This window comes from Anguilla rostrata, chromosome 1 (assembly GCF_018555375.3).
Source record: "Anguilla rostrata isolate EN2019 chromosome 1, ASM1855537v3, whole genome shotgun sequence".
Lineage (NCBI taxonomy): Eukaryota > Metazoa > Chordata > Actinopteri > Anguilliformes > Anguillidae > Anguilla > Anguilla rostrata.
In genome coordinates this window covers 9,558,340-9,581,379 of record NC_057933.1, presented here as the reverse complement: position 1 = coordinate 9,581,379, position 23,040 = coordinate 9,558,340, and the positions used below count along the sequence as shown (strand labels likewise).

Here is a 23,040-nt window from a genome sequence, read left to right as displayed (position 1 = left end):
CCTATCTGCACACAACATGCCTGCCTGGCTCAAAACTGTGGCTTAGCTGAAAATAATTTGTATTCTCTGTCCCTCCAGAGCAGGGGTTTTCAACCTTTCCCGATCCCGGGACCCCCACTCAGGCTCAAAAGCATCAAGGGGAAGACCAATCATAAGTTAAAAAGGGTTATATTTTTGAAAAGGTTCTATATTTTGTAATATTTTCCCTCATCTTAATGTAGTCATTGCACATCAAGTCTGGCCAGGCACCCCCTGCAGTTCCTTCAAAGACCCCCAGTGGCCCACAGACCCCCTGCTGAAATCCCAGGCTGAAAACCCAGGCTGTAGAGTCCAATAGAAGCCCTGGTGCTGATCTGCCATGGCTCTGATTGGCTGAGATTAATGCTGTGTGACACTCTCACTGGAGATAATGAGAAACCTTTAACTGTGTACCTGACCGGAGTAGAATGCTTCGGTTACCTCTATATTATTGACATTCCTGTCACTGCTGTCCCACCTTTCAAGAATCTTTTAACGCGCAAGTAAATCTCCAGTCTCACATACTGATATTTTTACTCCGTGATGATAGCGATGATCTGGAAAACGCCCGGGAGGGGAAAAGGACATCAATTTTCTTTTATGTTTGAATCCATGAAACTGCCAGCGCTTGTAGATCTTCAGTCGTAGGTGGATTCAAGTTTTGAAGTTCTGAACAAGAGCCTTCCCCCCTAAACGGCAACCAAGTCCATCAGTGTCACTTCACACCTGAAACGGTTGAGTAGGCATACAAAGAAGGAAAGTCCATATTTTATCCCCACCTTCCTGTCCCGTACTCTGATGTTTGTTCAAGTTTGTGGGTTGAAGAATTGAGAAGTCATGGTGGGCTTTTTCGCTCCTGATTCATGAGTAATCTGCGTGAGCCAGTGGATATGAGTTTTTTTCCCAGGATGCCATTTCAGACGCTCTTCTGACAGATGAAGGCCTCGCTGTTTGCCAGGTTCTCTCTGCTGAGCTGCGAAAAACGCTGATGACATTCATCAGAAGACTGACACCATTCCTCAGACCTCGCATTTCAAGCAGCACAGAGTGTCCTGGAACAGAAAAGGTCTGTTTCAGAATCCAGAGGCGATAGGAAAACAGGAACACAGAGTCCCTCCCAAATGAAAAAAAAAAGAAAAAAACCGGTGTGAGAGAAGCAGAGTGACATGCTGATGGGGGAAGAAGGCAGTGAGTGTGTTGGGCTGTCAGCGTGTGTGTAACCTCAGTCAGGTGACTGCTGCCAGTACGCCCTCACGTCACACCCGTCCGTACCTTCATGGTACGCGACTCGGTCTACTGCTGTGAGACTTTGTAACAGCCTTTGAATCTGAATTCGCTGTGGTGGTTCCTGGAGAATCCCCTGTTATCGGTGGAAATTGCATCTGCGGATACATTCTCCCTGTGACAGACTAGCTTCATTGCTTGACTGCAGGGGAGAGGGAGGGGGAGGGGGGGGGCGGGATGAAAAGCAAAATGGCCAAGAGCCTCGACTGAATTATTCATCACCAGCACGTGTTCTCGTCCGTTTAATTACCGAGCTGATTGCCCCGCGACCAGGACATCCCAAGCTCCTCCTGAAATTTGTGTGTTTGCATTAGAATTAATGCTCAGCTGGTGTAGCTACATCCTCAAAGTGTAACCCAGTAATAAAATCTAATTGACAAAGCTTTTCTCTCGGCCTTCATTCCACTAGATCTGCCTCTGCTAGTGGATACGCATTTATGAACATACTTAAATTTTACTTTGAAGGTTCCAGGCACTGGGTAATTGAAATACATGGCACAAATGATGGCTTAAATGAAGCTTCTTCCATCCGTAGTTGTCACTGTAGCTGATCAAATGCATAGAATACACCCGAATTGTTGAATATTTCAGATATCTGATATCTGATCTGACCTCGTTTTGATATGTATGCATTGTCATAGATGTGTAGAATACATTTCTTCACCATGTTTCCCGGAGGCATTGACCTTCCTGATCAGCTAGAGCAGAGATACTCAGATCTGACTCTTGAGGACAGTACTGCTGGATTTCATTCCTTTCCTCTAATCAGTACTGATTTAAACCTGGGACACCAGTTGAGGTAGATATCTGGCGAATCGGTGCCATTAATCAATCATTTAACTGTCTGAAAAGAAAGTTTAATCTGGGGAGAGATACATGGGGAATCGTACTCATTCGGTGAGTTTCATTTGTTCTGGTTAAATGAATAATTGATTTAGATATTACCTAGAATACTTTAGAAGTACAAGGAACAAAAAAAAGAAAGATAACTGATTAAAAGTTAATAACATGATGATAATGAATAACGGAATTAAATTAAAACAGGAGTGTCCTATGTGTAATTAAAAGGGTTTCATCTTTGATTGTGAAACCAGACCGAAGCCCACTGTGTACTGAGGGTGAAAGGGGTTCCAGCGCTGATGCTGTGGGAACCTGCTGCCTGACTGTTTGAGGACTGTGATTTTTTTCCCCCATGATCCTCTGCCGTTGCCTTAGAAACAGCAGCTGTCATGGTTTCCCAGGCCCGAGGTCAGCGGCCTTCCATTTCCTGTCTCGTCACCTTCCTCCCTGTTGAGTTCCTGAGCAGCTGGGTGAGAGATGGGGGGATGCGACAGGCTGTTTTTACACCCTTCCCATTACAGTAGACTGGAGCCCCCCCCGGGTCAGCTGTTTTCTGACCCGGCAAAGCGGACACTGTCTTTCCGCTTAACCTTTCCCAATGTTAATACAACCCTCCGCTGGGTTGCTTCTGGTCGGCTGATTCCAACAGGGTTTCCCAGCGAATGGGGTGGGCACAGAGTTTGTTCCCACCATCTTGCTGTGTGTCCAATGACACGTGTTCACACAACCCAACCCCCCTCCCCCTTTCCAACCCTTCCTGTTTTAAAAAGCTTCCCATGACCTTTCACATACTTGTTCTAAATATGACATGTAGTATAGTGGTTAGGGGACTGTGCTGGCAACACCAAGGTTGTCATTTTGATTCCCAGGTAGGCCACTGCAATTGTACCCTTAAGCAAGGTACTTAGACTATGGTGTAGGAGCGTGTATAGGGAACGGGGCTAGAGTCAAACGACTGCCCTGATTGTTTGGGGATCAGTGCACAAACCCAGGCTCACTACCTCCACATAAATGCTGTGAAACATTTCCATTGTGGGCAAATGTGTATTAAAATTACAGGCAGATGCTGTGTAGAGGACGCGTTACGGCACTGGCGGTTGGCCAGGGTACAGGTGCGGAGGTGTGCTTTGAGTACTCCACTCACCCACTGATCCGTAGTGGGAAATCTCCAGTTTAAACTGAAATCGCTCGCTCCTCTAAATCTAAAACGGCTTCAGTACGGCGGTACGGCTTCCCGCGGTGTGGGTGGAGCGGTGAGAACCGCGAGCACCGCGAGGCCTGCCCGGAAAAGCGAAACGGGGGGGGACTCTGCCAGACGGAGCGGGCCACGTGTTTTGGCGGGTCACGTTTTGCGGGAGTTATCGGGTGTCGGTCGGGAGGCTGTCTGCCGCGATTGAGGCGTGGGCGATTGGCGCTGAAGTGCGAGGATCTCTGAGCCTCCGCTACGCAACGAGTGCCATCACCGTGGGATGGAGTAGGACCTGGAATTGGCCCCGAAACAATGCAATCCTGACAGTTTAAACCGTAACAGGCAGCCTCCATCTGCATGCCTAGGGATGATAAACCGTAACAGGCAGCCTCCATCTGCATGCCTAGGGATGATAAACCGTAACAGGCAGCCTCCATCTGCATGCCTAGGGATGATAAACCGTAACAGGCAGCCTCCATCTGCATGCCTAGGGATGATAAACCGTAACAGGCAGCCTCCATCTGCATGCCTAGGGATGATGCAACTCACTGGCAGCTATCTGCAAATGCTTAGGTATATAAATATATACAGGCAGCTATCTCATTAGGGTGATTAACGTAACGGAGCCTTCTTTCTGCTGCTCTATGATAAAGATAAGGCAGTCCTTGCATTCCTGTGCTGATAACTGAGGTAGCTCATCTATGCCGGGATGTACCTCGCAGCCCCATCTGCATGCCTAGGGATGATAAACCGTAACAGGCAGCCTCCATCTGCATGCCTAGGGATGATAAACCGTAACAGGCAGCCTCCATCTGCATGCCTAGGGATGATAAACCGTAACAGGTAGCCTCCATCTGCATGCCTAGGGATGATGCACTCATCTGGGCAGTACTCCTGAAAATTTTTTTTTGTTATATATTTAATATATATATATTTATATTTATGTGATTAATGGGCCAATTTCATTCTGCTGTTTCATATGCATAAAGAGTGAAGGCAGTGAAAACCTTGTATTCCCCCGTTTGCTGAATTTGAGGTGTGCTCATTAATAACGGGGATCTACCCGGCAGCACGCACCGTTACCGTTCGTTCTTTCTGCCTCACTCGTTGCTCAGTTGCAGGAGCAGTTGCCTAACGGACCTGATGTTCTCTCTCTGCCCCGTCTCGTGTTTTTTTAGGGTCAGCTATCGCAGGCTCTCAACATTCTTTCGGACCGAGCCACAGAGGCCAAGGAGTTCCTGGTGCAGCTCAGGAACATGGTGCAGCACATTCAGGTACTGTACAGTAGCACGAGTCCCGCCCCCTACCACCCTCCTTCCACAGAGCCCCGCCCCCCCACAACCCCACCCTTACCCCATCCCCCTTTCTCAATATCCCCATCCTCGATGAGGTACTGTTCAGGGAGAATCAAACAACCCCCCTTTTTTGGTTCAATTATCTTATACATATGAGACAGTGTAGTGTAATAACATCTTCACAAACTACTCCACACAATTTTGGCAGGTGGGTACTTTTTCCCCTCCCTATCGATTCTAAGTAATAATTCCATTATGAACTGGCCCCAATGGCAGAGGCATTTGCACATCATCGCCCGGGACCATAAAATGATCAGCAGGGGGTGCTGTAGAGCAAGCCCTCCACTGTGCAGGGAGGAAGGGAGAAGGGGTCATTTAGGGTTTCTGGTTTACTTTATTGCTTTTTCCCTTATCAACTGTGTGGAGGCACACTCAACTACACTGGTAGGGATGTGCAGCTCGGCGGCTGTGTTGCCATGGTGCTGTTGCCATGCAGCCGGCAGACGCTCCAGGAAGGCCCTTAGTGATGTCAGGGAGGGGAACATTGAAGGTGAGGTTCTTACGAGAGGAGAAGGAGTGCTGTGGAGGGAAGAGAAGAAAAGAGAAGAGGAGGAAAGAGAAGAGGGGGTGCTCTATTCCACTCCCTGCACATGAAACATTCTCTTATTTTCCTCTTTCTGCCCCCACACACCTTGAAGTATTGCAGACTCACAGTCATTTCATCATTTTCACTCCCTGAGCTAAAAACTTATTCTTAAACTCATTGTCATTCACCAAGAGGGAAAACATCACCCGTGTAGGCTTTTCACATTAGCATCAGCCTAGCTTCTGACGCTCATAACTTCCATTGACTGAGTTATTGACTGATCTACGCCCATAATCGGGCCAAAATCATGAAAGGACTTCTCCCATTGGTCTGCAGTGACTTACATCCAGAAGAATGTAATGTTAGCCGTCTGCATGACCATTTGAATCAAGCCCTGCCTGGTGATCAGACGATAAAGTGACTGTGGTTTGCAGCCTTTGTTGCATAACTGGTCTAATGAGATGTTATTATGTCACTGGTAAGGTTTCCAGTATCATCTCAGTTGGATGGTCTTCACATGGAGGCCAGCTCTTCTTTGTGGTCTCCTGTCTACTCTAGTTTTTCTTTTTTGTATGGCTGTCTGTGCTGTCGCTCTCTCTGCCTGTCTGTGCTGTTGTTCTCTCTCTCTGTGCTGTCACTGTCTCTGCTTGTCTGTGCTGTCGCTCTTGCTGTCTGTCTGTGCTGTTCTATCTCTGTGGGCTGTTGTGCTCTCGGTCTGTCTGTGCAGTCGCTCTTGCTGCCTGTCTGTGCTGTTGCTCTCTCTGCCTGTCTGTGCTGTTGTTCTCTCTGTCTGTGCTGTCGCTCTCTCTGCCTGTCTGTGCTGTCACTCTCTCTGCCTGTCTGTGCTCTAATCCTCCTTGCTCCCAGTCGATGTCCATCTCCCACGCCGTTTGTCCCTCTGTCTCTCAGCGAGTGTCGGTCAGCCTGGCTTCCTGTTTGTCTGTGTGCGACTGTGGCGGCGGCCATTTTGAGCCCCTGTGCCCCTCTGCGTGCCTGCAGGAGAACGGGGTGGAGTTTGAGGCCTGCCTGGTGGCACAGTGCGACGCCCTCATCGACGCCCTCAACCGCCGCAAGGCCCAGCTCCTGTCCCGCGTCAACAAGGAGCACGAGCACAAGCTGAAGGTGAGTGGCCCCGCCCCCTCAGCTGCCTGTCATCTGTGCACTGGGGGCGGGGCTTAGGGAATATAGTGCCTCCCTGATAATCATTCCGCAGCCAGTGCATTTAAGTCAAAGCCAGCCAGTTTGAGTTCTGGTTTTTAATAAGGTGTGGGGAACAGGAGGACAAATAGTGCTCATTGTTGGTACGGTGTTTCAGTTTTAAAGTGTAAAACATTAAAGTGTCTCGGTGAAGTAATGGGCTCTCCCAGTGATTCAGACCGGTGAGCCACACAGAGAGACAGGGGCAAGGCATTTTCCAGCAGCTCCCAGCCGTATCTGGGGTTGCTTAGCGCTGACTGCATGACTGATTATTCCACACCTCTTTAGTTTAGAGACCCACTGCCGTGTGTGTGGGCACTGCATGCTTTATTTAGGAGTCGAAATGGAAATCGCCCATTTCTCCTCCAGCTCAACAAAGCAAACGGCAGGAGGAGGAGGAGGAGGAGAAGGAAATATACATGATGTTCTTCCTGTAATTTCACACTTGATTGGTCGGAGGAATTAAGGTTTCACACAAGCGCTGTTAAGACGCACACACACACACACACACACATACACACACATCCAATCACGCACACGCAGGTAAGCACACAGACACACACATACACATACGCACATGCACAAAAGAAAGCATCTCCTCTCCTCCACCACGTTAGAGGCCAGCGAAAGAGAGAGAGCTGCAGGAGACAGGTGTCTAATTTAAATCGGGCACAGGTTCAGCCCAGGACCCAGCGTGAAACGCCCTTTAAAAAGTTCTCGCAGACAAACTGCGTCTTCTCCAATCTGAGCCATTACGAGCGAATGTCCAAGTTTAAAGATTGTGATCTTTAAAGAAGATCCAAGTAACTGTTCCGATTCGTTCGTGGAAATTCCCCCTTGTCCTCATTAAGTCTGTTCGCTGCGCTTCCCAAACACTTGACGGTCATTCCCAGATATCACTGCACTGGTCACTGCAGACTCATGAAAGCATGATAGTAATTGGAAGTTCATCTGAAGTGGAGGGGTGGGTCTTCCGTGTCGGATTTTGTGTAATGACACTGAGGGTCCCATATCCCTTACACCAGGCCTGCCCAGCCCTGTTCCTGGAGATCTACTGTCCTGTAGGATTTCACTCCAACCCAAATAAAGCACACCTCATTCAACAGCTAGACATCTCATTGAGCTGCTAATTGGTAGAAACAGATGTGCCAAATTAGGGTTGATGTGAAAACCTGGAGGACGGTAGATCTCGAAGAAACAGAGTTGGGCAGCACTGCCTTGCACACTGATATTAAATTAAATTTAAATTTAAGTTAATGCCCCCCTGCCCCTTACCAATAATTATCACAGAAATGGGAGGTACAGTAGCTCTTTTTACTTTCTCACTTGCCTTGGGTGCTTGCCTCACCCATGGGAGACGGCCAGGAATCTGGTGATGAGAAAGCGATGCGTTCACATGCTGGCTACAGGAAGTCTTCTGTTGGAGAGCGTCTCAGAGGAAACGGAACAGTTGCACGGATCAGCGTGCGGCTGCGTCGTCATAGCAATGGAGATCAGTGGCGTGGGCTTATTGGCTGAGGCGTATATGTACTGTATGTGTACGATCTGCTTCTAGATGTGATGCTAAATTACATAATTTATGAGTTATCACATTGATTAATTAACACTGCTTTTACACTGAGGAGCGTGGGGAATGCCTTTAAACCAACTCATGCATTATTAGCATCACGCAATTATGATTTATTAATTTTAGTACCTTTGCATCCGTTTTAATGAGCGCAGCTCACGTACTTTAGTCTTATTGGCCTTCGTAGATGCAGAGCTCTTATTCCCAAACTGCTCCTCTCCTGTGGTTTCTGAGTGGAGACCTGTGACGACAGAGGCCCGGTCTCCATGGTGACCGGAGACGTTGCGAGCTTTTGCGAGGCTGTGGAAGAGGAGTGGCCTTCGGTGTGAACAAATAAGTGTTTTTTATAGGGTATCACATAAAGTCACAGAAACCCGTGTGTGTTCATCCTCATTGCATTTTTAATGTGTGATGCAGGTTCAGATTTTCATGGTGGTGTATGTATGTGTGTGTGTCTGCGTGATTGTGTGTGTGTGCATGCATGCGTGTGTGTGTGCATGCCTGCATGTATGTGTGTGTGTGATTGTGTGTGCGTGTGTTGTGTGTGTGTGTGTGTGTGTGTGTGCGCATGTATGTGTGCATACATGCCTGTGTGGGCGCCTGTGTGTGTGTGCGTGTGTGTGCGTGTGTGTGTGTGTGTGTGCATGTGTATGTGTGCATACATGCCTGTGTGGGCGTCTGTGTGTGTGTAATTGTGTGTGTGCGTGTGTGTATGCGTGATTGTGTGAGTGTGCGTGCATGTGTGTGTGTGTGTGTGCGTGTGTGTGAGAGTGTTGCGTGTGTCTGTGTCTGTCTGTGTGTGTGTGTGTGTGTGTGTGTGTGCGTGCGTGTGTGTGAGAGTGCTCGTGAAGCTGTAATGATGACTTTAATGAGACAGCCCCTCCCTCAGACTCTCTGTCTCCACTCTTTCCCTGCTTCCCTCCTGGTCTCATCATCACTCCTCAGTTATCAGTTGTATTATCTCTGACGGACAGCCGTGCTCCTGTAACCCCGCCCACCGGCACCCTGTTGCTACAAAAAAAGGTCATTCTGCATGTGCCCAGGTCCTGGTTCGCTGGGATAAGACTGAGGACTGAACCCAGTCCCGTGTGTTCCAGATTGATAGTGCTGTTCTATGTAGGTCAGGTCAGGTGCTCAGTTTTTATGGTTTGAGATGAACGTTGGCATAGAGCAAGGGATTGGAGAGATTTTTTTCTCCAGCCTTGCTGAACCCCCCCCCCCCACCTCTTTCTGAGGTCTAAGCGGTGGGACACCCAGTGTGAAGTCTCCTCACGTACCTCTGTGGTCTTAAACAGTGCCTCCATGTCCTGTCAAACCACAACCACGTCCTCGAGCGATGCTCAGCCTGCCTCCTTAATTTGGGGTGTGCGTGTGGGGGGGGGCTGGGCAGCGGCGGTGCGACACTATTTATAGTCCCCAAATCGAGATCCTGCGTCTCTCTGCGCGCGCTCCATTGTATTTCAGTCCCTCTCTTCCGCCGCGCGTCCCCTGTGAATATCCCTCCTCCACAGAGACCGTTACCGCCATCGGCCCGAGCGCTTCATCGCGATGAAAAAAAAAAAAAACGCTTCCCTTCCCGCCGGTGCGGGAGATGTAAACGTGCCGAATAATTACAGAACCCGGGATGTGCACGGAAACGGCGGTTAATGTTTATTAGGCGCTCGGTAGGGGGAAAGTGTTGCGGGTCCGCGTGCGTACGCCTGGCAGTTCTTCAGGCCCTTTGATAAAAGCGGCGTATGGTGTCGCTGTTTTCTCTCTCTGTGTTTAGTGTTCATTAGTGCGCCTTATCGAAGGTCCTCGTTGATCTCTGCTTGCTTCCCGTTCTGTTCTCCGTCCGCAGCGGGTAGCGCAACCGGGAGGGGGGCGAGGCGTATTATCCCCTATGGCAACCCAACCCCCCCCCCCCCTGCTGCGCCAGGCCCCGCCCCTCACGGCTGCCTCTCGCTGGAACTGTGTGAATGGTCACCCGGGACGACCAACCAAACGGCCTACCCGTGGAGATGTTGCTGAATGAAATATCAGAACTAAAGCTTTGCATCACTGGTCATGTGATCAGTATGATTGCGGAGCCACCGTTGAAGCTTCTGTGGGTGGCTCTGTTTAGTGAGGAGGAAGTAGGAAGTAGTGCCCATGGAGGAGGTGTTGTTTAGAGAGGAAGTGGTGATGGTGGAGGTTTTGCTTAGTGCCCGTGGAGGTGGTGTTGTTTAGAGAGGAATTTGTGACAGTGGAGGTTTTGTTTAGTGCCTGTGGAGGTGGTGTTGTTTAGAGAGGAGGTGGTGATGGTGGAGGTTTTGTTTAGTGCCTGTGGAGGTGGTGTTGTTTAGAGAGGAATTTGTGACGGTGGAGGTTTTGTTTAGTGCCTGTGGAGGTGGTGTTGTTTAGAGAGGAATTGGTGATGGTGGAGGTTTTGCTTAGTGCCTGTGGAGGTGGTGTTGTTTAGAGAGGAATTTGTGACGGTGGAGGTTTTGTTTAGTGCCTGTGGAGGTGGTGTTGTTTAGAGAGGAGGTGGTGATGGTGGAGGTTTTGCTTAGTGCCTGTGGAGGTGGTGTTGTTTAGAGAGGAGGTGGTGATGGTGGAGGTTTTGTTTAGTGCCTGTGGACGTGGTGTTGTTTAGAGAGGAATTGGTGACGGTGGAGGTTTTGCTTAGTGCCTGTGGACGTGGTGTTGATTAGAGAGGAGGTGGTGATGGTGGAGGTTTTGCTTAGTGAGTAAACGGAGGCTCTGGAGGTTTCGTTTTGTGAGAAGGAGGTGGTCTCTGCGAGCGGAGGTGGCTGTGGGGAGTTGTATTTGGTGAGGAGGTCATGGCTATGAAGGTCTTGTGCAGTGAGGAGGTGGAGACGGTGGAAGACCTGGTCTCTGGCAATAGAGGTGGTTGTGGAGGTTCTGTTCGGTGTGTTTGGTTGTTTGTAAGTGTTTAGTTTCCCTCTCTTGTTTCCCTGCTTACAGCTCTATGATCTAATTATCACGGTTCTTCAGTCCAGCACAAGAATCATGATTATCTTTGTGCTCCCTTCTCCTGCACTCTCAGTGGACTCATCATAGCTACTGTATCTCCTTTCTATTTTTGGAACTCTCTCTCTCTTGCTCTCGTTCTCTCTCTCTTCTAGTTCTCTCTAGCTCTGTTTCCATCACTCTTTCTCTCTCACCCCTTCAATTTGGACTGTGTTGTTTCTGCCTGCACATAGTCTCTTCCTCTTTTATCTCTCCTCCCACCAGCAGGGGAGCCCTTTGAGTGATGCTTTGCTAATGACCCCAGGTTTTGACTTCAACAATTAATCCACCCAACTGTCAAGCAATCCATGATTAAAACGGTGAAAAAGGTGTTATGAAATCCACCTTCTTATGCTGAAAATGGGTACCCACTACATCCCACCGTGGACCAGGATCTCCATAAAATCCTGATTTTCAACCACACAGTGGGTCTGGATCTCTGTAAAATTGTGATTTGGAACCACACAGTGAACTTAACTGTAGGCCACACCTATTTTTAAACACACATATGCTTATCCTTGTTTATGTAAAGAATGATGGGTAATGTAGTGATTATCCCTTTTGGATCCTTCATGCGTGCCCTTAGGGTTAGGTATTTCCACAAATAGCAATGAAAAGGGCTTGTGCGTTTTAAAATAGACGTCCTACGGTTAAGTTCACTGTGAGATCCAGACCACTGTGGGGTGTAGTGGGTACCCATTGTCAGAATATGAATGGTGGCTTTCCTAACACCTTTTTACAATTTCAGCCGTGGATTTTTGCACAATCGGATGGTTTGTCAGGTTTGTGGGGTCATTAGTCCGACAGGAGAAGGGAACAGGGTCCAAATGGCACCTAGCTGGTGTTGCTAGCAACAGAGACAATGGAAAGCAGCCTTCTGCCAACATGAAGTGCAAACCAAGAGCCCTGGGGCGGCTGGGCAGGAATCCAGCGGCACAGAGCTTCTTATTCTGGGAAAAGCCTGCAGTGGAAGGAGTGGTTTGGATGGTGCCATGTTCTCCCCCTCTTCCCTCTCTCCTCTCTGCTTCTGCCTGTATGGTTCTTTCCATTACTCTCCCTTTCTGTCTTGATCTGCATATCCCTCTGTCTCATTTTATTGGTCTCTCTTTATACCTCATTCTCTCTCTCCCTCTATCTAACTATCTGTCTTTCTCTTTCCCTCCTTCTCTGCCCCTTTGAATACCCCTCTTTATCTCTCCCTCTCTCCCTCTCTCTCGTCCTCTCTGAGGGCAGTGTTGAGGTCATGCTGTGATGCTCGGTGCTGGATGCGGTGCAGCTGGCTGTGCTATAAACGCTGCCTGTCAGGCCGGTGATGGTGCTGTCTGGACCCGGGCCCACACCGCCAAGGAGCCAGGCAGCTGGCTGGAGCCGGCAGTGCCGCAGTGCCACGCTGGCATGCACACACACACACACACACACTCCCACACATACACACACTCACGCGCAGGCACGCACGCACGCACGCACAGCACACGCACGCACGCAAACACACACACACACACACACACACTCCCACACATACACACACTCACGCAGCATGCACGACCACGCACAGCACACGCACGCACGCTCGTACACACACACACACACACACACACACGTGCCCACACATACACACACTCACGCACAGGCACGCACGCACAGCACATGCGCGCACGCACGCACACATACACGCACACACACACACACACGCACACTCATACACGCACACACACACGCACGCACACACGCACGCACACACACACGCACGCACACACTGCTCTCTCTGCCTCTTCCCTCCTTCCTCGCTCCATCTCTCTCCACGTCTCTCTGATTCCCTTTCCTCCCTCCTTATGATCTCTCTCTCTCTCTCTCTCCGCTTCGCGGTCGCTCTGTTTGTCTTGATCATTAACAAGTCGTTAATAACACAGCCTGACGGAGAGAGATGGGCTCTTTGTGCAGCTCGAGAGCCGAATTATCGCCTTCCTCCCTGAAGAGAAAGACCACACTCCTGAAATCCCTGTCAGATTCGGTATCCAGCTGCCTGTGAATGAGTCCAGGTACAGATATAGATATTGAACAGTGCCAGCGCCTTGTTCTATCAAGTTTCTCTGTCCCCTGATCGCTTTTGCTGAACCGTAGAACCGCATTGGAATGAATTTCTGCCGACAAGCCCTTTTAAAGACTGGATTAATGTTCTCGTCACATTCGGCTGATATCAGCTTGGTTCGTGAACAGGGGTGTTACATTTTCTTTTGTACGTTTTTTTTCCCCCCTCTTACCTCTTTCTGGTTTGAGATTTCAGACCAAATGTCCGAAAAGCTGAAACAGGCCTTTTTTCGGATGGAGGGGGGCGCAGCGTGCCGTGTTGGGGGTAGGGGGGATTTATTTGGCATCCAGAGCAGTATTCTGGACCGGGGCCAGGCCACTGCAGGGATGGGACGACCCATCGCTGACACTGCACCACAGAGCAGGACCGGGGGCGGGGACAAAGGGGGGTGGGGGGGGGAATTTACCGAGGTGCAGTGAACTCAAACCCCCCTGAAGAGCAGCAGGCTGGGCTGCTCTCTGTAAACTGTCTTTGTGATGGTTCTCTATTAAAAAAATTTTTTTTAAAGTGCCACGCAAAATGAATTTAATTGAATTCAACTGAGCTGAAGCGGGGTTAGCTCAACAACAGGACCTCTCTGCCCACTGGTCCCACACGAATGCCTTTGTTTTTTCTGACAGTGAGTACGGGTAGTGCCGCAAGCATATGCTCCTGTACGCTTTAAAAATTCCTGAGAACAATTTAATAATAAGTACTGATCACAGGCTGTGTCCGTGGGCATGTTGTAGTCATGGTGATAATGATATCACCCGCACTGTGGGTTGCAGGTTTTTCCTCTCAGGCCAAGCCTGCTGTGTGATTCATGGCTTTGTGCTTTGACAGATGAAATAGCGTGTCCACGTGTGGAGTTCCCTGGACCTACCCCAGATGGGCTTCATCTATCAGTGCGGAGTGTAATGGGGTGGAGCAGGGGCAGGAGGGATGGGGTAGGATGGGGCAGTGACCGGATGGTGCCCGTGGGTTGGCTCTCCGCAGTCAGACCCCCCCCCCCCGTTCCCCGTTACACACGGCTTAACCCTCGGAGTTGATACAGAACGTTCTCCGAATCGTCTCTCTGTTGCCTAGCAACCTCCCGGTTCCGCACCTCTAGTTACTGTAAGCTTCTAAAATCGCCCCGATGCAGCGCCCAGATCTGCCGCGAGACGCCAGCTGCTCTGGGTCCGTGGTCGCCGTGGAATCGCCGCGGGGCTTAAACTGAGGACTAGGATGAAAACGGAACCTCTGTCCCTCTGTCCCTCCCTCCCAGGTGGTGCGGGATCAGATCCAGCACTGTACAGTGAAGCTGCGCCAGACCACGGGGCTGATGGAGTACTGCCTGGAGGTCATCAAGGAGAACGACCCCAGCGGCTTCCTGCAGGTCAATACAGGACACGCCCCCATACACCAGGACACGCCCCCCCCCATACTCCTCTAACTCCGCCTACACCCCCGGAGCGCATCCACACAGTCACGGGCAGTCCTGTACCCCTCCTGAGAATAAAACACATACTGTACATAAATAAAATTGAGGGTAATGACTTTTATAAATGGAGGTAATGTCTCAATAACTAAACATATCAATGATATCTCTAGCCCGTGTTGGCTGAATGATGGGTAATTTCTTTTAGAGGAATCATGGGTAAATATTTCCCGGTCCCACAGATTTCGGACGCCCTGATCCGGAGGGTTCACATGACAGAGAGCCAGTGGGGCAAGGGCACGCTGACCCCCAGGATGACCAGCGACTTTGACCTGACCCTGGACAGCGGCCCACTGCTGCAGACCATCCATCAGCTGGACTTCGTTCAGATGAAAGGTATAGAGGAGAGTGTTCGGTACAGAACACGCGCCTGAACGCGAGCCTTGGGCCTTCACAGGGCTGGAGCGTTCACCTTCCGCTCCTTCACTTATTGGATGAGAGGATTGCCCCGAGGGAAATCCTTTCAGCTCCTGGAGAAGGGAGATTTATTTTCAATTAGAGCTTTATTAAAATATTGAATTGATCTAGGAATTATTGTATTGACCCTGCCTGCTCATGTGTGAGCTGTATTTACAGTATATGTCTGTATATGTTATATTACATGTCTGTCCATGTGTGTGTGTTGTTTATAATCCTGTGTGTATGTTGTATTTACATACCTATGCATGTGTTGTATTTATTTTCCTTTGCGTATATTTAAATGCCAAAATTGTCTGCGTATGTGTTGTATTTATATGCCTGTATGTTATATTTATATGTTTATGTGTGTGTTGCATTTATTTGTCTGTGTGTGTATTGTAGTTATTTGCCTGTGTATTATTTTTATACGTTTGTGTGTGTGTTGTATTTATTTGCGTGTGTGTATGTGTGTGTGTTGTAGTTATGTGCCTGTGTGTTATATTTGTGTGTCTATGTGTGTTGTATTTATTTGCCTGTGTGTGTGTATGTGTGTGTGTGTGTGTGTGTGTGTGACTTAGTCTCAGTTCCCTCCACAGTCCCAGCAGCCCCCATGCTGCAGCTGGAGGAGTGCTGCACCCAGAACAACAGCGCCACCCTGTCCTGGAAGCAGCCGCCCCTCTCCACCATCGCCGTGGACGGGTACATCCTGGAGCTGGACGACGGGAACGGGGGACAGTTTAGGGTGGGTGCCCCAGCTTCCCTTCTCAAGATCATTTTAACCAGTTCTGAAGGAAATGGTTCAGCTTGGGCCGCAGGCAAATTCACATGGAGTGGGGGGGGGGGGGCACTAGACAATGAGGCTCCATAACAGGGCGCACGCCGCACAGCTGGAGACCCTGCTGCGTGGAGGCTGTCCTCCTCTGAAGCCGAGACCGAGGATAGATTGACGCCCTCTTTGGTTCAGGAGATACAGGTTGCCCGGCCTCCCGTATGTGTAGATCCCATTGATCGGGAGATCAAAGCCAATGCCGCGCATTCAGACCCCTGTAATCTGTCCTCCTTCGATTTCGGGTACTCACAATGCAAGGCCGGTGTGCTTTGTAACTGTAAGCCCTACCTCTGGAACAGAAACCCCCTGCCTGCAACCCCCTGCCTCAACACCCCCCCCCCCCCATCTCCCATTCCTCATTTAAACAATGGTCTCTGGACAATGGGGAGGGATATAGCTGGCACCGCAATCTCCAAAATTGCTAGTGCTCCCCTCAAGGTAGGATTCTGTAGGGGGGAAATAAAACACATTTTGAAAAGCTCTGGTCTGCTTTACCTGCTTTACCTGCTGTCACTTTCAGACTCCATTCACTTGAGTTTCAATGGCCTGTTTTTTCACCACCCATGCCCAACCCCCCCCCCCCCCCCCCGCCAACATCCCAGCTAACAAAGAATGTAATGTTTTGTCAACGTTATAGCATTGCCACTGCATGGCAGCAACATTGTGCGAGTGTTTGTGCTCGCTGGGCTCCCTCTTTATCTCCCATACCTCTCTCCTCCAATTATAGCCCATAATGCGCGTCAGCTCATCAATTTACGATCAACAGCAGATGTTCAAAAAAGGATTCATTGGTTTTTAATTAGCGTGAGGCCCTGCCAAACTACTGTGCAGCTTGCATCGTTTTGCTCTTGGCACACACACACACACACAAACACAACACACACACAAACACACACACACACACACACACACACAAAAACAAACACACACACACACACACACACACACAACACACACACACACACATACACACACACACACACAAACACACACACACACACACACACATACACACACAAACAGAAACACACACACCTACACACACAAACACACACACACAACACACACACACACACACACACACACACACATACTCGGGCTCAGACACTCACTCTGTCTTCATTTGTCCCTGTAAAGACAGGAAAGTGTTCTATGTCCAGTGTAATCTCAGATGCCAGCTTGAACACACAGAGAACATGCTGAGGGAACACACTGTGGCTCTATTTATAATATGTCTGTGTGGGCTGCTTGTTCTCTCTATCTCTAACATTTCTGTCGATGAGATGCACATAAGAGTACCATGAACTAATTATAGAACTGCCCGTTTTTAAAGGTGTAGTTGGGAATTGCCCTATTGCTGACTCACCCATGATGTTAGGGTCGATAGAGAACAATTTCACACCAGTCCAGCCTTCGCATCATACCAGACATGGAGCTCCTGCTAGTTGCCGTGGGAACAACCTTCATGCAGCTCCGCAACCACTTACATACTCCACAGCACACCTCCAGCGAACACAATCCCACCGCAGTTTATAATCATGAATTTTGAGCCGTGTTGAAGTCATATTCCCGCTAAATCTGCTAGTTGTGTAATTCTCTGTACGAGTTGCCGTGTGCAGCGGAGTGATACTTGGCCATACAGTAAAGAAAAAAAAAAATGAAGTGGTGATTTGACTTCAAGATTATGAGATAACAGCTCGCGGTTGTGATTATAAATTGGGACGCCGCTGTTTCTAGGTCTGCTGAGTCACAGTCAGGGGATATAGAGTCCCCCCACAAGGCTTAAAAATAACCTCTCTAGTTCTGTGTGTTCCGTTGCCCTTGGTGTGTCCCACCTAAAACTTTCCCTGAGTTTAATTTCCATTTTTATTCGAGAGAACCTAAAATGTGTGTTATGTACATGGCATATACACTGGATTGTAGTAAATATGCTTTTGTTCGTATATGACAGGTATTTCATCATTAAAGATAAGCTGCCGTTAATACAAGAAGGTGTAAAAGTGGAACGTGTCTTATTTCTGTAGAAGGTAGAAAGCATCGGTGCATTACTGTGTGCTCGCTTGAGTGCAAACTGCATGAAAGGTGCGGTTTGAATAAAGTTTAATTATTAAAAGTATAGTTGCTGTACAATAACAAGGTGCCTTATAATGTGATCTCACAGCGCACTCATGCATAATGTATGTGTTCTGGCCTGACGTGTCTGTTCTCTGATAGGAGGTGTATGTGGGGAAGGAGACCATCTGCACGGTGGACGGGCTGCACTTCAACAGCACCTACAGGAGCCGCGTCAAGGCCTTCAACAGCAGCGGCGTGAGCCAGTACAGCAAGACCCTGGTCATGCAGACCTCAGAGAGTGAGCACCCGTTCACCCGCCTCTGCACTGACTGCCCTACACACACACACATACACGTATACACACACACATACACACACACGCACACACACACACAGCAAAACCCTGGTCATGCAGACCTCGGAGAGTGAGCACCGTCACCGCCTGCACTGACTGCCTACACACACACACACATACACGTATACACACACGCACACACACACACACACACCACACACACACACCCCACACAGCAAAACCCTGGTCATGCAGACCTCGGAGAGTGAGCACCCGTTCACCCGCCTCTGCACTGACTGCCCTACACACACACACATACACGTATACACACACACATACACACACACGCACACACACACACACACACACACAGCAAAACCCTGGTCATGCAGACCTCGGAGAGTGAGCACCAATTCACCCGTCTCTGCACTGACTGCCCTACACACACACACATACACGTATACACACACACACATACACACATGCTCACATACACACACACACACGTACATACCGTATACACACACACACACACATGCATGCACACACACACACACACACAAACACGTATACACACTCACACACAGTGCACACACTTGCCAGCTCCTGCTCTCCCATCAGATGCAAACCACTCTCCATAAACAGGGAAGCCTGTCAATTATCAGTGGATCCTGAAGGGCCAGAGACCTGTGGGTGTGTCCCTGAGCTCTGTGAGCATGTGGGTGCCTTAATCCTCAGTGAGCGTGTCCCTGACCTTCAGACCGATGGTCAGAGCGTTTAGGAGGGGGCGCTGGAATGGCTTCTCCCGCAGCACCAGCCCTGGTTTGGAAAAGTGCGCATTTCTGCCTCTGATTTGTATTCCGAAGTCGCCCTGCAAAAGGCCGTCTCCCCGAGCCAAACGGGGAACGGGAGGCGGAACAGACGGGCACGCAGCCGTCCGCCACAGAACTGTCCGTTCCCTCGGGTCACGCGGCCGGCTCGGGCCGACGGCGAGAGGAGAGGCGGAGATAGCCTCCCGCTAATGGGCCGGAATGCTGAATGCTAAAATGCTCCCCTTTTTCCGCAAATGGACAGGAATGCTAAGTGCTAAAGCTCCCCTTTCCACAAATGGACAGGAATGCTAAAGCTCCCCTTTCCGCAAATGGACAGAAATGCTAAAGCTCCCCTTTCCGCAAATGGACAGAAATGCTAAAGCTCCCCTTTCCGCAAATGGACAGAAATGCTAAAGCTCCCCTTTCCGCAAATGGACAGGAATGCTAAGTGCTAAAGCTCCCCTTTCCACAAATGGACAGGAATGCTAAAGCTCCCCTTTCCGCAAATGGACAGAAATGCTAAAGCTCCCCTTTCTGCAAATGGACGGGAATGCTAAATTGTAAAGCTCCCCTTTATCCGCAAATGGAGGGGAATGCTAAATGCTAAAGCTCCCCTTTTTCCGCAAATGGAGGGGAATGCTACATGCTAAAGCTCCCCTTTTTCCGCAAATGGAGGGGAATGCTAAATGCTAAAGCGCCCCTTTATCCGCAAATGGAGGGGAATGCTAAATGCTAAAGCTCCCCTTTTTCCGCAAATGGAGGGGAATGCTACATGCTAAAGCTCCCCTTTGCGGCCCTGTGCCGGGGGATAGGAAGTAATGATGATCAGCGACAATATGCTTCCAGTGAAGAGCCCGCTGGTGGGATGGCAAGCCAGATGGCGGCAGGGCTGGGGGCAGGGGGAGGGGGGTAATTATCAGGACGGCAGGGATGAGAGGGGCGGGGCCTAAGGGCTGGCCTGGGGCAGATTTAGAAGTGGGAAGGGGCATTCTTTCTCTTCCTTACTCCAGGGACTCCAGACCTCGTCCCTTTTAACGTCTGTTTTTGATGGCACATTGCGACGCTAGGACCTGCCCAGGGGATGTGTTCTAACCAGGGGGTGGCCGGGGGGGGGGCAATTGGGTACATCGTCCTGGGCCCTGGAGATGGGGAGGGTGGGCCCAATGTTCTGGGAGCTTGTGGTAAATATTTTTGTCCCACGCCCAGGAATAATATAGTAATATAATTTTGTCCCAGCCCTGCTTCTGACCTCTCTCTGCTGATTGCACCACTGAGCAGAACCCGCTTCCCTGGTTCCATTGCTTTGACTTGCTCCTCTAAGCCTTCTTCTCTCTCCGCGCTCTCTGTCAGCTTCTCTTCTTTTCTCTCTCTCTTTCTCTCCTTCCTCCATGCATTTCAGCCGGACTCCCCCCATGTGATATAAAAACCATAGCAACAGGTACGCACAGGTCATTTTAACCCCCTTCATCATTGAATAACCCCCCCCCCACGTTATTGTGTCACCAAAACAGCTTGGGTCTTACTACAGTTACACCATTGACGTATGAGAATCTCTTCCGCACCACTTCATATACACAGTGTATATGTGCATACATGTTCATGTTGCGTGAGGTGGCCTGTGGCACATACCAAAGGCCAGAGGTTTTGTCAGTTCAAAGAGATTCCTGCATGGATCAAGACTTCTGTCTGTCTTCATCGTTCATGTTTTACCCAGTCTCTGGAATTCATACCATTTCAGTCAGATTGTATCCACCCCCCCACCTTGCTTCAGTTAAACATTGTCCTAATTTCCACTCTGCGATACCCTGTGATTTCCTGAGGCCACTGGCATGTTGGCCTATTCTGAGTTTTCTGAGGAGAAAAAAGTCTTCTGGAACAATCTCTTTCAGAACAATGTAAGATTCAAACTGAACAATTGAAGAAAATGACGCGATGTTCAGACGTTTAAATAAAACAAAAAAAGGATCGAGCCTTCGCAAAGAGAAGGATGTCTGCGCGCAAGAATATATGTTTGACTGAAATCAACCGGAATATTTCACCAGTCATTCCTCCAAGGAGAGACTCCCACTGGATGTAAGAGAATATTGAGCTGCTCTGTGATGGGACAAACTGTCATCCTTGCTTCTCTTGTTCTCATCTCCGTCAGTCCCTGTGGAACAGAAGAATTTGCTGCTGCAGTTTAATTTGAATTAAAGTACCGGGATTCGGGGCTCTACAGTGCTCCCGTTTTAGGAGCATTTGCTCCTGAAAATTGAGGTGTGCTAACAGGTGAAATAATTTAGGAGCACATCTTCTTAATTGGGATGCATTTGTGTGCTCCTAAATTTTCCTTTGGAAAAAAAAAAAAAATGTTAGCGTCGAGCTGTGGGGATGTGAGGGGAAGCCTGCAGCCCTCTCTATCTAGTGGGACTCTTCACCATCACTCACTCACACTGTTTCTGTTTGTCTCCATTCCAGACTTCACAAGGGCTGTGGATTCACAGCGTTTTCAATACATTGGTTGGACTGATCTGTTGCTGTAAGGTTTTCTATTGAAGTTCACACGTGGAATGTGTGCGCGCGCGTGTGTGTGTGTGTGTGTGTTACAGTTGCCTGGTTCACCTTCGACCCCGCGTCCGCCCACCCTGACATCGTGTTCTCCAACGAAAACTTCACGGTGTCGTGCAACAGCTACGACGACCGGGTGGTGATGGGAAACACCGGCTTCTCCCGCGGAGTGCACTACTGGGAGATGAGCGTGGATCGCTACGACAACCACCCGGACCCCGCCTTCGGGGTTGCCCGCGGAGACGTGCTGAAGGACGTCATGCTGGGTAAAGACGACAAGGCGTGGGCCATGTACGTGGACAACAACCGCTCCTGGTTCATGCACAACAACTCGCACACCAACAGGTGAGGAAGAACAAGATCTTTGCCTTCTCGTGTGCATATCTTTGCCGATAATTAAAGTGTGCTGGCTTTGTGTACAAGAAAAGTCTCATGTGCTTCTGTGTGCGTGCGTGCGTGCATGTGTGTGTGTGCATGTGTGTGTGTGTGTGTGTGTTGGTATTTCTCAGCTTCTTATAGTGAATACATATCAGTTTAGCTTGTATGTGTGTATCTATTTCTAATTCATTGCACATGTCTCTCTCTCTCTCTCTCTCTCTTTCTCCCCCTCTCTCTCTGTCTCTCTCTCCCCCTCTCCCTCTCTTTCTCTCTCTCTCTCTCTCTCTCTCTCTCTCCTCCCCTCTCCCTCTCTCTCTCTCTCTCTCTCTCTCTCAGGACGGATGGCGGTATTGGTAAAGGTGCCACGGTGGGGGTGCTGTTGGACTTCACTCGCGGGATCCTGCTGTTCCTGATCAATGATGAGCAGCAGGGTCCCATTGCCTTTGAGGGCATGGAGGGGCTGTTCTACCCCGCCATCAGTCTCAACCGCAATGTGCAGGTAAACGCCCCTCCGACCCCCCCCATCCCCCGCCCCCTCCCCCCCTCAGTAAAACAGAGCCGATTCATAACCCCGGCCAGCCTAACATAAACCACAGAGCATCAGCACAACAGCGCAACACAATCAGAGACTTCATCCAGAACCACAGCAGATTGCAATCACACACAAAACATGAGCTACAGAACCACCGAGTAGCACACAAAAACGCAACACAATCAGAGACCTCATCCAGAACCACTGCAGATCACAATCACAGAGAAAATCTGAGCTACACACAACCAAAGAGCAGCAACACAGCAGCACAATACAACCAGAGACCTCATCCAGAACCACTGCAGATCACAATCACAGAGAAAATCCGAGCTACACACAACCAAAGAGCAGCAACACAGCAGCATAACACAACCAGAGATCTCATCCAGAACCACTGCAGATCACAATCACAGAGAAAATCTGAGCTACACACAACCAAAGAGCAGCAACACAGCAGCACAACACAACCAGAGATCTCATACAGAACCACTGCAGGTCACAATTGCACACAAAAACTGAGCCACACATCCACAGAACAGCACAGTCTACACATGACTTTGAAACCTAAGGCAGTTGTCCAGCAGATTAAGTGAGAGTGCTGAAGGGCAGTGGTGTATGATGCAGGGCTGTTGCTTTATTGCTGCTGTACACCTTAGTGCTGATGAGTACTGCAAGGTT

The 23,040-nt window shown here is 49.5% G+C and overlaps 1 protein-coding gene across 6 annotated transcripts in view; it reads left to right on the top strand.

Annotated features, from left to right (window-relative positions):
• trim9 (tripartite motif containing 9) overlaps window positions 1-23,040 on the top strand; it is a 39,272-nt gene that overhangs the window by 11,310 nt on the left and 4,922 nt on the right. Inside the window, exons 2-10 of one of the 6 annotated variants that reach the window (XM_064321057.1) lie at window positions 4,510-4,605; window positions 6,212-6,334; window positions 14,303-14,413; window positions 14,698-14,851; window positions 15,511-15,656; window positions 17,958-18,096; window positions 20,305-20,343; window positions 21,494-21,797; window positions 22,167-22,329. In XM_064321057.1, coding sequence (XP_064177127.1) covers window positions 4,510-4,605; window positions 6,212-6,334; window positions 14,303-14,413; window positions 14,698-14,851; window positions 15,511-15,656; window positions 17,958-18,096; window positions 20,305-20,343; window positions 21,494-21,797; window positions 22,167-22,329 — 1,275 coding nt within the window. Of the gene's footprint in view, window positions 1-4,509; window positions 4,606-6,211; window positions 6,335-14,302; window positions 14,414-14,697; window positions 14,852-15,492; window positions 15,657-17,957; window positions 18,097-20,304; window positions 20,344-21,493; window positions 21,798-22,166; window positions 22,330-23,040 lie in introns of all 6 variants that reach the window. The other 5 variants (XM_064321049.1, XM_064321040.1, XM_064321081.1 and 2 more) reach the window with 5 other exon arrangements.